We start from the raw sequence: 14,138 nt of genomic DNA on the forward strand, positions 1-14,138 counted from the left end.
TATTGAATTATAAACTTGTGATGCTCGTGATAGTCGTGATTATGGCTGTGGAAAATTCAATTAAGCTAAATTGCACATATTTGAACTTGCGAATGCAGAAAGTGCACAGATGAGCTGAATCCTTTTCTATAAACGCTGCTAATCTTGCACAATTTTCCCATTTCTGGCTGAATTGAACGCTAATGAAAAACAATTGTAATAAGTTCATCTAACAGCTTTTTCACCTGTTGTATTTGCTATATATGTATATGTGGCAGGTCGTGTTGGGAGCCCGCACTATATGGCACCGGAAGTGGTTACGAGACGCACATATGGGAAGGCGTGCGATGTTTGGGGTGCTGGTGTAATGTTGCACGTGCTGCTGTCGGGACGACTTCCGTTTTTGGGATCTGGGAAGAGGATTCAAGACATCATCTCACGTGGCAGAATGACGGTTAGTTTTTCGTTAATTATCTTATATTTTCTAATTGAAAATTTCAGTAAAAAAGTTTTTTTTCCAAAGTTTGTTTCAAATGAAGTTATTTTTACCAGTTGTTTTTAAACAATATGAAATCTCTTTCAATTTCAAAGAAAGTTTATACGACAAAATCAAGGTGTCTCAGAAAACCATGCCACTTATTAGATTTCATGAATAAGTTGAATATTAAGTTTGTTATTGTAATATGGAAAAAAGTTAGAAAAGATAAGTTTTAAACCTTTTGCATCCTTTGGGATTCTGGTTAATCAAAGGAAAATTACTGAGACAACTTTTAGAATCGATAAAAATTCGATTCTTGTGGCTGATTATAAACTATATAGGGATGCCCAAATCTAGAATATTTTTACAGGTACCCAATTAAATCCTGAGCTAAGATAGTTTTAATAATAAATCATGAAATTGGCTCACTGAATATATTGCGGTTCGGAAGGAGTTGAAAAATAAATTCAATCGCCTAATAAATATTCTAATTGAATATCTTAAATATTAAATTTTCGGAAAAGTTTCTTATAGGAACATTTTTTTTGCGAAAACCATGTTCTGCAACTTTTGTCTATTTTTCCTCCCAATTATGAGATAAATCTTTAAACTCTAAATCATTAATCGGTTTTCAAAAGCTAATTTATATTCTTTAATAAAAATGATTTTAATAGTATAATTTTTTTTTATTTTCACAAAGAAAATTTTGATAAAAATCAAGCTGAACTAAATGGCAAACCTCTTCAAGTTCTTTTTCAACTGCTTCAAGCTTGTCGATGAACCTTTTCAAGCTTTAGAGAAATATTTAATCTAGAGAATATTCATCTGAATATTTTTTTTATTTAAAGTAATTTTATTCTTTCTGAGACGATACACTTGATTTTGACTTTTTTGTTATAATTTTTCTGTAACGGCTTAAAAGTTTTTTTTTTATCGAAAAAAAATTTATATTGCCAATCTCAAAAATTCTGATATTTTAACTGTTGATCGGTATAACATTGAGTACTACATGCTATATAAAAATGAGCTTTGACTTTTGAGATCAACTACTTAAAAAATACTATCTATTTCTTTTATTTTTCTCCAAAAAAAATGTTAAGTACCGTCGTTGCGGGTGACTTTGTACGTTTTTTCGCTGTTTTTCAATTTTGCCCTCTAAAAGTGGATAGTTAAAGTGAAGGGAGGGGGATTTTTGTGTAAAATTATTTGTATTCAGTTGAGAATGAATGGATTTTGTGCCACTAGCATTAATTTTATAAAATTTTACTATGTTTAAAAAAATCAAGAAAAAAGGCTTGCACTGGGGATAAGGTGCGGGTGACTTTGCACTTTTTAATAAATACTAAAAAATCAACAATTTCTGATAATAAACGACAATGAAGTTCTTCAGTTCTAAGGGTAAGATGCACGAGATCTACAAGATGACATGATCGCCATATTGATTTGACGTTTCTGTCCGCCATTTTGAATAACTGTCAAAATCTAAAACAGGTTCGATTGGGTTGAAATTTTAGTATGTTGTGGCTGATATCAAGACCTTTCCAGAACGTATCTATGTTCTGGTCTACGTCAAGTATTTACCTTGATACAGAGGCTCAAAGTTTAAAAATTTGAAATATTCATATTTTGGCGATCTTTATTTTCTAATCCTGAATTTTAAAACCTAAACGAAATGCCTCAGAAACCATTAGAAATGGTTGAGGCTTTTATTTTATATATTTATTTACTCTTACATAATTGAAAAAAATAAATGAAAAGTGCATTTATTTATTTTTTTTATTTTTTCATCTTTGCAAAAGTTTTTCAGATCTTCAAATAATATGCTGTTATAAAGAAAAACATTACTTTTCTTTTTGTTTGTTATTTAGATCTCATCGCCTAACGATAAAACTGCCTTTTTTGTGATGGTTTCGATAAAAGAAGCTCTCCGTAGTTCTGTATTAATGAAAATGTCAAAATTTTGAACTTAGAACCCCAGTATCCAGACAATCGCTTGACCTAGGTCGGATTTTATATATGTTCTGAAAAGGTCTTGACATCAACCAGAACATACTAAAATTTCAGCTCAATCGGATAAGTTTTTTGTTTTGACAGTTATTCAAAATGGCGGACAGAATCGTCAAATCAAGATGGCGACCACACCATCATGTAGATCTCGGTCATTTTATCTTAAGTTATAAAAAAATTGGATAATTTTTGGCCAAATACTTCTATAATAAAGTTTAAGAAAGTCCATTATATGCAATTTTATAATATAAATCATGCGTTCTTAGGAAGACTAGGGGGAACTGGGGCAGTAGTAATCTGGGGTAGTTGTAAACACTGTGATTTTTTTCATTAATTTTAAGACTCCTGAGGATAAAACCCATAAGTATTCATAGATACCATGGGGATGTATGTCCACAGATAAATTGGTCAATAAAATCCTAATATACTTTAAAAATAAAAATCATTTTCCTGAAAATGTTGATATTTCGATTATTTTGATCATTTGGATTTCCACCTGGAAATTAAAAATTGTGTAAAATAATCGAAATGTAGCAATACCAGTTCTTTCCTACATCTTTTAGGATTATAATTAATGCATTTACTAGAGAAATTGAGATTCTCATTATTTCAAAAGAATTAATAATTGGTCAGAAAACAGCATATGGGGTAGATGTAATCAGGCAATTTCAATTTCACAAAATGAGTAGGTAAAAGAGCGGGAAATTGACCTTCATGCGAAATATCTATAATTCATAGATAACGAAAAAAATTGGTGGCGCTGTGTTCAATAAAAAGTCACATGATGTCAAAATATGGGGAAAATCCATTGAAAAATGTCTTTGATATGCATGCTTTTAGTTTTTTTGCTATTTTAATTATTCTTTGTAAAAAGTGTCGTGATTTTTTGAAAAATATACAGTCTTTATATATCTCTTAAGTAATTAAAATAATCGAGAGTGGTGCAAAGTTAATTTCAAGGATGGGAAAAAAGGTGTTTACATCCTCCCCAGAAAGTGATTACTTCTACCCCAGGTATTTTGTGAAAAGCGAAAAATGCACAGGGACACAAATTTTATTTTTATGGAAAACTCAATTGTTTTCCAGCATCCGCATTACCCTCGACGAATTGCCTATATCCAAGGGTAAAACATGAGCTAAGAAATATTTTCCAAAAAATCACGGTGTCCTTGGAAAATCACCTCAAATTCGCATGTATCGAAAATGATTACATGTGCCCCAGTCTCCCCTATAGTGAAAAAAGGGAATTTACTAAAAATAATGAACAAAATCGAAGTGGATTATTCTAGCCAGATAAATTTAGAATAGATTTGGGCAATTTACTTCTCTGAAATCGATTTTGGAATTGCATCTTCAGATAACTTTTTTGCGGAGTTGTTTTTTGACAAAATACTTATACTAGGATTTCATTGACTATTACTGAAACTACAAGAATCCTTTTGAGGATCATTGTACCTTACTTGGTACTTAACATATCCCTATATACTTTGACATGGTAGACCGGATCGGCGAAGACTATCAATAAGTGCTAGAATTGTTCAAACTCTCACGAACAGCAGAGTTCAAAGTCACCCCCCGAGTGCAAAGTCACCCGCAACGACGGTACTTAAACTCAAAACTATTTTGTATTTATTTTGATGTAATTTATGCCATTTTTTACATTGTTCAGTTTACAAATTTATTATTCAGTTTACAATGTTTCGAGAAAAATGTCCATTCAGACGCTTCAATCATTTGCACCGGGCGGGACTCGAACTAACAACTATGACAGTCGAGCCTGGGATACCACCGCCCAAGAGCCGAACGCTCTTACCAATTGAGCCACGCACCCGCTAACTCAAAATTGAAAGTTTTCCTTTTCAGGGAATATGGTATAGGAGGTACACAGGAATACGAACCTTTAACAGTAAAAATATCAAACTTTTCGGATTTAACATTCTAAAAAACATTTTTTTTAGTAAAAGCAATACTTTAACACATTCTTGACACATATACCCTGTTTTTGATCATTTTTTAGAGTGTTATTACTTAAAGTTTCGAAGAACTAAAACTTTAAGTTGAGAAGTTCCTCTCGAGCATTCAGATCTAGAAAAAGTTTGAATTAAAGAAATTTAGCATTATAAAAGCAAGAATTTTTACTACAGAAAACGAGTCGGTTAGATACCGATTAAATATTTTAATTAAAGCTAAAAGATTTATCTCGGAATTAAAGGGTTAGTTACGATTAATTTTTTGTTCCTGTAGTGATTATTATTTCAATTTATATTTCACAAATACTTTTTTTTGAAGTTAGTTGACTATGGCTTAAAATTTTCTAGTTGAATTTCAAAAGTTAATTGTTGAAAAATGAGCTTTTTACTGCGATAATTGTTGGAAACACTAAAACGTTAATCGTACTATGGATATTCTAGGAAAAACAATTTTTATAACTACCTAGAATCGTTATAAAATTGATTCAGTTAATTTTCGAGCCGAGATATTTTTAATTAAAAAATCATGAAATTAGCTTGCTGGGTGTATTATAATTCGCAAACAAATAAACAGAATATACAATATTTAATTTCAGAATACGTAAAAGATTTAAAGATCGATTTAGCCCTTTAAAGAGGAGTGGGACACCGATGTCCTAAAAACGACAAACATTTATTGAGCTATTTTGACTTCTAAATGGGGTAAATTAAGTTGATTCAAAACCTGCTCCAAATGGAAATCTTTCGCTACTCCAAATGGGAGCGTAATTGTTTTTATGATAAATACAGTACTAAATTATTATATTTTTATATTTTCTATACCACAGTTTCATTATTTAGTTAATTTTGCTCCAAATAAAGCGAAAATCCACTCATATTCACAAATTTTAATTTGTCAATTTCTCAGAAAAATTAACCATTGAATTTTTCATAGATCGACCATGTTTTCCAATGAAAAACACAATAAAGTGACTGTTGGTTATTCGTTTTGTTTAACATTATTATGTTATATTTCTGGCTAATTTTAGTTAAATTAAGTGCTAATCTTTATTGTTAACGGTACGTGAAGTTTTCAAATGAAATAGTTACCTATTTCGTGAACAAAAAGGGTTTTTCTGAAGTGTCTGCAATTGCTTCAATAGGAAACCCCGGAAATATTATTATTTTTTTTGGAGAGATTTTCTTATTGTTTTAGATGAGAAAGGAGGAAAGACCAGAAATAAGAACAAATCCTGCACTCAAGAGCAACTTAGCAAGGTTTTGGGCGCCTTTCGTCGCGGTTTCACTTACACTGTTTGTCTCCAATTAGAAAATTTCCCTTGTCTCCATTTGGATTAATTTGTTTCCAATAGAAACATTTTACACTCGCGTATTTTTCTTGTATTTAAGAAGTTTTCAAATTATATCTAAAGAATTTTCACTAAACAATAGCATTCTAGAAGATTAATGACCAGCGCACAATAACGTTTGTTTGTAAACATGTTTTCAAAATCCCATGAGAATGAGCGAGATGACTAGATCTAGATCTCACACACTCTCATTGCAATGTCAAAAACATGTTTACTAAACAAAAGTTATTGTGCGTTGGGCATTAAGGTGTAAATTTATGTAATTCTCTTCAGAAAAAAATTGAACCTAGTAGAATCTTCTGTGAAAGTTAAATCGTCGGGAAATGGTTCTGATTTTGGACATTTTTCCGGAAAATTAGTTTTTATTTTTGGGACTTCGGCATCCTGTTCGTCCCTAAAGGGTTAGAGTTTAAAGATTTATTCAATAATGAAGGTGAATATTTGGAATACTTTTAATAAAAAAATAATTTGTATTTAGATTGTTTTTTGTAAGGACCATGGGATAACAAAATTCTGATTAAAGAAAATTTAAGAAATTGTAGATTCACTTGGTTAATTAGGCATTTTGTATAGGGGAATGTTGGCATGGTTCGCACAGACTGAACCTTCAAACAACGCAAATTTTGTCTTTGCTTACAAAAAGCTATTTCGTCATTTCTTAGCCATAAGATAGATAATATTATTAAGCTCATGAATCGAGATGAGAAATGGTAAGTCATCTCTTTGCAAACAAAGAGAAAATTCACATCGTTTGAAGGTTCATTCTGTGCAAACCATGCCTACATTCCCCTAATAAAATGAATTTATAATGCCACAAATTACTGTTTACCTGTTAATCTTTGCTTGAGAATTTTTGATAACTTCCATAAAATACACTTTCAAAAAATATCTTGGAAAACAAGTTTGACTTCGAAATGAAAGAAAATATGTTTTAGCACAATTGTAGAGTGATGGTGATTATAGAAATTTTATAGGTTTTCCGGAAGTTTGTAAAAGAATAAAATATCCGTGTTGCCACAGTGATCCAGCTTCCCCTGCTTCTGAAGGGGCAAGACTAAGAAATGAATTTTGGGTGGAGCTTTCTCTGGAGCTTAAATCCTTATCTTTCTTCCAAAGTAGTACAATAAAGCACTCCAGGAAGGTTTTGTATAACTTCATCCGAGTTAAATTTGTCAAGAATTAAAGAGAGAAAAAAAATGAAATTATAATGGTAACTTTTTCTTATTATCTTGTTATAGTTTTTAATGGGTTAAAGAAGCGCTTGACTGGGACATTAATAAGATGATTTTATTCTCAATACACTTTTATCGTTCAATTTTGATTTTACAATGTCTATCAAGAAAAATCATTTCTATTGAAGTCATTCAAAAGAGAAACTGAGCAATTCAATGCTTTGATGGTCGTAAGATTTATGTTCTTTCTGACTTAAATGGAAATTTCATTTTGAAATTGAAATATTAAAAGTCAATATTATTTGAACAATTTCTGCGTAAAACATCCTGAATAATCCTCAATGAGTGTAATTCTGGTCTTTTGTGAGGAGGGAAATTGTGTGAAATGTACCAAACTCATAGGTTTTCTTTATTGCAATAAATGAGGTTCTTTTGTTGTTCATCTCTGCTGTAATTTACTAAATGAATTTTCTGTGTTCTTTTTTTTGTTCTTCTTCTTCTTTGTAACCTCTACTTATGGCAAATAACACAACAAACAATTTGTCCAGAACTATGTACAACTAGATGCTCCGGAATGGAAACAAATTTCAGCAAATGCCAAAGATTTAGTAATGAAAATGCTAGCACCACATCCCGGAAATAGACCATCAATAGCAGAAGTATTGGAACATCCATGGATAAGGGTAAGTACATTATACTGTGTGTATGTCCTAAGGGAAAATCTCTATTGATTTTCCCCATATTTTGTGTTATTTTGCGGTGAATGGGATGGGGTAAAGGTGAAATAATGAAAATATGGCATCTTGATTAAAAGGACCGTGATAAGCTCCAACGGCAACATTTGGCTGACACAGTAGAGGAATTAAAGCGCTTCAATGCACGTCGCAAATTGAAAGGTGCTGTTCAAGCTGTAGCCGGAGGCGTTGCCATGGACCCACTTTGTGGTGCAGATACCGATTCAAGTAATGAGTAGTTTATTAATTTATAAGTTATCTCCATGGCTGAGAAGGATTGTCTCATTATTAGCTTATCCCTAAGTATTATGATAATTCCTCAAAGTATTTAGTGAATGACTTTAACTGTGATTGCGGGAGAAAATGAGACAGACTGCAGGGACAAACACAATTGGTTTTTCATCGAATTTTACTATAAATTTTGATTTTCGCTGACTAATCCGATTTTTAGTAAGGAAGGAGGGCAAGGACTTCGTGAGGGACCTATGTTAATATCTGTCACCATTTGTCTTCTTTTTCTTTTATTTCTCGATCTCAATTTAGAGAGTTATATTATATTACTAAAAATCCCTTGAGTTTTTGACATCTCAAATTTCCCTCTGACAATCCTCTGGGAACTCTCTGAAAAGTTTTTTTTCAGCAAATCTTCACGAATCAGAGAATTTCTGAAAAATGAAGTTAAGCTTTTCGCAACAAGCGTAAAATGATCATGGCTCATCATAAAAAAAAAGAGATGACAAAGCGTCCCAGCTTTGCGGAATGCTCGAACTCACGAGATAGAGCTCACCGTGAATTAGTTTTTTTGGATGATTTGATCTACCAGAGATCAAATTGTCACAAAAGCATTTGAAAATCGAAAAATCGGTACTTAACCGACTCATTACCGATGAAGACCGATGCAGTCGGATTTGAAATTTCAATACCTCTCCAAAAAATCCAAATTTAACCAAATCGGTTAAAAAATGGGCCCTCCAAAGTGGTTGACCTTTGACCTTGAATAATTCAAAATGGAGAATTTTTCGGTCATAGGTATGTTTGGGCGAAATGTTAGCCTGAACTAGCTCTAAAACATATCCAAAAATCATTGAAAAAGATCGGGCCAATTTTGAGAAAAACCGAAAAAACATTTTTTTAGGGGATTTTGTTTATAGGGGATGTAAAATTATTCAAAAATCGGTGCTTAACTGGTTCATTACCGATGGAGACCGATGCACTCGAGTTCGAAATTCAATACTTTTCCAAAAAATTCAAATTTAACGTAGGATGAAAAATGAGCCTTCCAAAGTGGTTGACCTTTGACCTTAAATAATTCAAAATGGCGAATTTTCCGGTCATAGGTATGTTGTGGCGAAATGTTCGCCTGCATTTAGAAATCATTGAAAAAGATTGGGCCAATATTGAGAAAAACCGAAAAAATATTGTTTTTAGGGAATTTAACTTATTGGGGATGTAAAATAATTCAAAAATCATCAATTATTAATTATTAAATTATTTTATATTAATAAAATTATAAAATTATTAAAAATCAATTATTTAAAGATTTTTGCCTTTCGGAAGTATTTTTCCAATTTTTTGGAGAATTAATCAAACACAATATCTTGTAGAACATGTAGCCTGTTCGACAATTGTTAAACCAGTCAACAGTCTCACCTAATAATTCTTCATCCCCAGTCGGGTTCGGAAGATTTTTTGGTATTTTTGTAATTGCGATGACTGTTGCTGTACTTTAATGAGTAAATTTCAGTTGCTGCGGAAAGTTGTTTTTTTAAAAGATGAAAATTGAGTGGTCTTTTTTCCTGTTTCCCTTAAAAACTCGTAATGCTAATTAGGAAAGTCTCATCAGGGGCTCCTAATCTGAATTGGCCGACAATCTGATTTTAATTTTAACTTGGCAAAAATAATAAAGCACAATTCGCCCTTAAGTTGCTGTAGTTTTTATAGCCATGAGTTTACTTATTAAAAGTTGTGCTAACTTCTTACTTATAGAAGGTATAGTAGTTTAAAAGTTTTACGGTATTTCAACTTTCAATCTTTATATGCCAAGAAATCAGGTTTTGGAATTTAAAAGTTAAAAGGTTTTTGTCATTACTACCATACAGTTTAATCTCGTTAAGGGATTTCCTCTAATTACAAACTCAAAAAAAAGTAGCCGTACTCACTATGGCGCTGTTATCTTGTAATATCGTTATCTCGTTATCTCGTTATCTCGTTATGTTCTCGTAATGTATTTTATAAATGAAAAATTATAACAAGATAACAGATTACGGAGATTACGAGATAAAAACGCCATAGTGAGTACGGCTAGTATTTTTTTATTCTTTAATTTAAATCGATATATACAATATATCATAATAATTTCAGAAGCCAATTCAAAGTTATTTCCGAAGATACAAAGACGAAAGTAAGGGAGTGTCGAGCAAACACACATTGTTTAAATAAAATTTAGCCTTATCGTGATATAATTTAGCTACACAAACAGATCGACAAGCTAAATTATACCACGATAGGGCTCACTTTTATTTAAAAATAGGTGAAAAATATCAATTTCAAAGGTGCCTCAGTTTCAAAGGTGCCCCACAAACTTACATTTGCTTTATTTCTACAATCGTTCTAAGCAACGCATTGCTGTGTGGCGTTTGCAATGAATGCAAACATAAAGTAAATGCAGTTAGCACAGTTGCTGATCCAACGGAAGAATTATCTAGATACTATTATCCTTTATAAACCTTTTCTTTCTTCTTTTCACCAAAAAGCGTACGTTCAAAGGAACACCTCTTCGACAGGGCACCCCTATTGACACCTTTGTTAAAATGCTGAAATTTATTTAATGTATCTAACAAAATGTAAGTAATATGACGTTTTTTCATTAATTTACGTTTTTCGATAAGGATTAGCGTTCAAATTTCGTATTCCAATTCAAATGGTACAGAATATAGTGTCAATAGGTCCAACACGAGTTGTTAAAGTGTCAATAGGTGTTCCTCTTTTTGGTTGACTTTAAAAAATATTTTCAAAGTAATTTTTTTTTATTCCGAGATTGTTTAGGAATGGTTCAAGAGAACTTTTCATCCATATAGGTTCCAGTCTTCCTTAAGGGGGGTTTCCGAATTACAAGGTCAAAGGAAATAGATATTTTTTAAACCATAAACTATTTAAAGTATAAACTATCTAAGAATACACTACCAAAATTTCAGAACTCTATTCCAAGTATTTTCGAAGATAGAGAGCCGAAGGTAAAGGAGCGCGTAGCAGTTTTGCAAGCCCCTGGGCGATCATACAAAACTTTGAAGCTCGTTTTCTCCACATCTCATTTTTAAGATTTTGTCGAATTGGCGGGAAAGATAGCGAAAAAACTTATGGACTGATTGAAACGCATAAGGGCTTATTTTCTTCTGAATTAAATGCTGTTGTAGTTGAACCTAAATGATATCAAAAAATCTCTCTTTTTCTATTTTTTACAGCATGTTGAAGTCAAAGTTTTATCCGAAAAATCTCTTTTTTTTAAACCTGCGAAAAAGGTCAAATTTTATGATTTTCTTCAGTTTTTCTTGGTAAAATTATGAAATAAACCTATGAATTTTCAAAATTATTTTGGTTCTTTTTTCAAATAAAAATTATAAGCTGCAGATTTCCTGATAATTAGAGTGTACTGTTTCGAAGCGCTCCAGTAAATCACTCATTATTCCGCCATTTTGTAATATTTTTTTTTCGAAAAAATATATTTAAGCACTTTGTGTATAAATATATATCCAAAATTTCATAAAGTTTAGTCGTTTTCTTCTCCAAAAAAAAAAATCGCGAAAAACAGCTAAGTCTTGGGTTTCTAATTCGGGAAAACCTCTTTAATCGGAAGATTCCCCTTTTTGGATTTTTCACGGTCAAAGTTATACAATTCTAGAGGGCTTAATAAATTCCCAGTCGATTTACGTAACTTTAGATTTGAAAGGTTTTGAAATTTGCAATCGGATTAAGGGCAGAATCATATTGGCAGTAAAATGCTCACCGTATTTCGTTAATTGACGCATTTTCAATGCAATTCTTATGCAAATTCTCGATTACCGTATTACCTTATCTCATACTCAGTGGCACTTAAATTAAAAAAAATTAAAGAAATGAAACGAAAATTCAATAAACGGTGAGCAAAAAAAGAAACTGTAGGAGAAATTAATCGTACAGTTTTTTTGCTCACCGTTTATCGAATTTTCGTTTTATTTCTTTAATTTTCTTATATTATTTTCACCTAGTGCCACTGAGTATGAGATAAGGTAATACGGTAATCGAGATTTGCGTAAGAATTGCAATGAAAATACGTAAATTAACGAAATACGGTGAGGCTACGGCGAGCATTTCTTATTGTCAATGTGATTCTGCCCTAAATTGATTGCAAAACGTTCTAAACTGGGCTTATGGTAAGGGAAATTGACTTGGGTTCTTCGGCGAAGTTCGCATAAGTGGACATTATTTAGGGGCATTCTTTCCGTTTTTTTTTATTCTAATCAAAATCAAGTTTTAGTGGGAACATTTCTTTAATTTTTAAAAATGTTTTGGAACTAAATCATGCGAACAATAAATAACATCAAATTCAGACATCAAAAACTCAAATTATTTCACAACCAATATAGATTAAAGTTGCTTCAAAGTTTTCAGATGGTGTTCAGATACTTTATGAAACGGTTTAAATCGGTAAAAACCAAAATAAAAGAAAAATGTACTACGTGTCTCGAATTCAAGAATTCCGCAATATGATTTTTTTACGTGATTGCTCTGTTGAAGATTAAATCAAATAGTTTTACCTTCTTCAGGTTTCACAGGTGTTTTCCAATTTTCATGCAATAAGTCTGTTATAATTAAATTCTCTAGAGATGTCTGAGTTTTAGAATTCTGCACATTGAGTAAATTATGCAAAGTTTTGAGTAAATCAAGGAAGCAAATAAAAAAAAAACCTGAGAAATTTTTATTTGAGTAAAAGCTCACGGATAATTTGCACTGATTTTCTACTCAATCTTTTAGAAAATGTGTGGCCTAAATTTGTCCCAATTTCGTGAGAATCACAGTGAAGTATTTCCTTCTCAGTCTGGAGTATAAAAGTGTCTTTACCTAGCCAAGTGCATTATAAAACATGTTGTATGAGACGCATTTTTCAAGAAGTAGAATAGCATCATTAATATCCAATTTTCTTTATAACTTTTGTACATCTGGGTATTGTTTTTTTCTTCTTTGCAGTGGCTGTCGGAACTGCGTCAGAGACATTAAATGAATGGGCGGATGAAGAGGCAGGATTGGAGGCTGTGCAAAAAGTGTTGGATTCTCTTGATGATATCCATGCAGTTCAAGATCCATTCGTTGATCCAGATGTATTACGTGACATTTTGCGAGATACACGACTTCACAACCTTCTGCAGGTAAAAAGATAATTTATCATTTAGTATTTTCAACCCTTTTTGTGTCAAAAATAGCAATGAGGATTGAAAATTCGCAGAATGCTCGTATTTATCAAATAATATTCAATATATTCAAGTTTGATTCATCAGAAAATCACAAAAAATCAAAAATGCTTTTAAATGAATTTCATTCTATAAAAATATTATTAACTTTCAAAACTATCAAACCTAAATCTTTTATAAATTTATCATGAACTTGTTGAAGATGAGATTAAAGAAAAACATTCCTAAGAGCATATAGCAAGAGCTTGAAAATATCTTGATAAGAAATATTTATCTTTGGGATTTCTGAGAGAATCCTATAGGGTTTTTGATCAAAGAGCCTTGTGCTGCTACAAGGTAACTCTCAACATTTTCAAGTTTTGCATTTGCATGGGTATTGAACTTTCCCCATCAGCAGCAGAATTAATTACAGTGAATAATTTGCACCTCATTAGTCTATGAAAAACACGTTTTGAAATTTACCTCTTTCGACAAATTTAACGGAAAAACAGATGCACAGAGTTAGTGTACACAAGCTTTTTTGAAAGTTTTTAACATGAGAAAAGTTATTTCATTGCACAGAAGTAATATTACTTTGCCAATTGTATTAAGTCAACATCGCATTTTAATAACATTTTGTGAGAAGGAGCTTTTTGATAAGGGAAGATGGTACACGGAAACACTGAATTGTAAATTTCTCGAATACTCTGAGTTACAATTGGGTTTAGTGTTAATAAATGTAGGAACAATTGTACTTTAATTTTATTGATCCATGGTGCAGAAGATGATACTACTTGAGTTGTAGTATGCTTGAAAGTCCCCCAATGCGTGGCAATTTCCCAAAAAATGGACCTGCTTATAAGAATCAATAATTTACGTTTATTTTAAACTTGAGATATGGTAACTGTATCAAATTTCGGCCAGCTTGCAATTTCGCCCACTTTTGTTCATACATTTTGTTGTTTTAGTTTTTGCATACTCTAGATATTATAAAATGAAAAAAAAAAAAGAATACAAAAAATGTCG

At 31.7% G+C, this 14,138-nt stretch overlaps 2 protein-coding genes across 23 annotated transcripts in view; one reads left to right on the top strand and one right to left on the bottom strand.

Annotated features, from left to right (window-relative positions):
- The window catches only part of LOC129805928 (protein lin-52 homolog), a 149,626-nt gene that overhangs the window by 128,258 nt on the left and 7,230 nt on the right, over nucleotides 1-14,138 (bottom strand). The gene's annotated exons all lie outside the window — the stretch shown is intronic.
- The window catches only part of LOC129805730 (peripheral plasma membrane protein CASK), a 518,962-nt gene that overhangs the window by 92,785 nt on the left and 412,039 nt on the right, over nucleotides 1-14,138 (top strand). For all 20 annotated transcript variants that reach the window (XM_055854005.1, XM_055853901.1, XM_055853971.1 and 17 more), the window contains 4 exons: nucleotides 258-433; nucleotides 7,504-7,638; nucleotides 7,770-7,917; nucleotides 12,913-13,091. In XM_055854005.1, coding sequence (XP_055709980.1) covers nucleotides 258-433; nucleotides 7,504-7,638; nucleotides 7,770-7,917; nucleotides 12,913-13,091 — 638 coding nt within the window. The remainder of the gene's footprint in view (nucleotides 1-257; nucleotides 434-7,503; nucleotides 7,639-7,769; nucleotides 7,918-12,912; nucleotides 13,092-14,138) is intronic.

This window comes from Phlebotomus papatasi, chromosome 1 (genome assembly GCF_024763615.1).
Source record: "Phlebotomus papatasi isolate M1 chromosome 1, Ppap_2.1, whole genome shotgun sequence".
NCBI classification, from domain to species: domain Eukaryota; kingdom Metazoa; phylum Arthropoda; class Insecta; order Diptera; family Psychodidae; genus Phlebotomus; species Phlebotomus papatasi.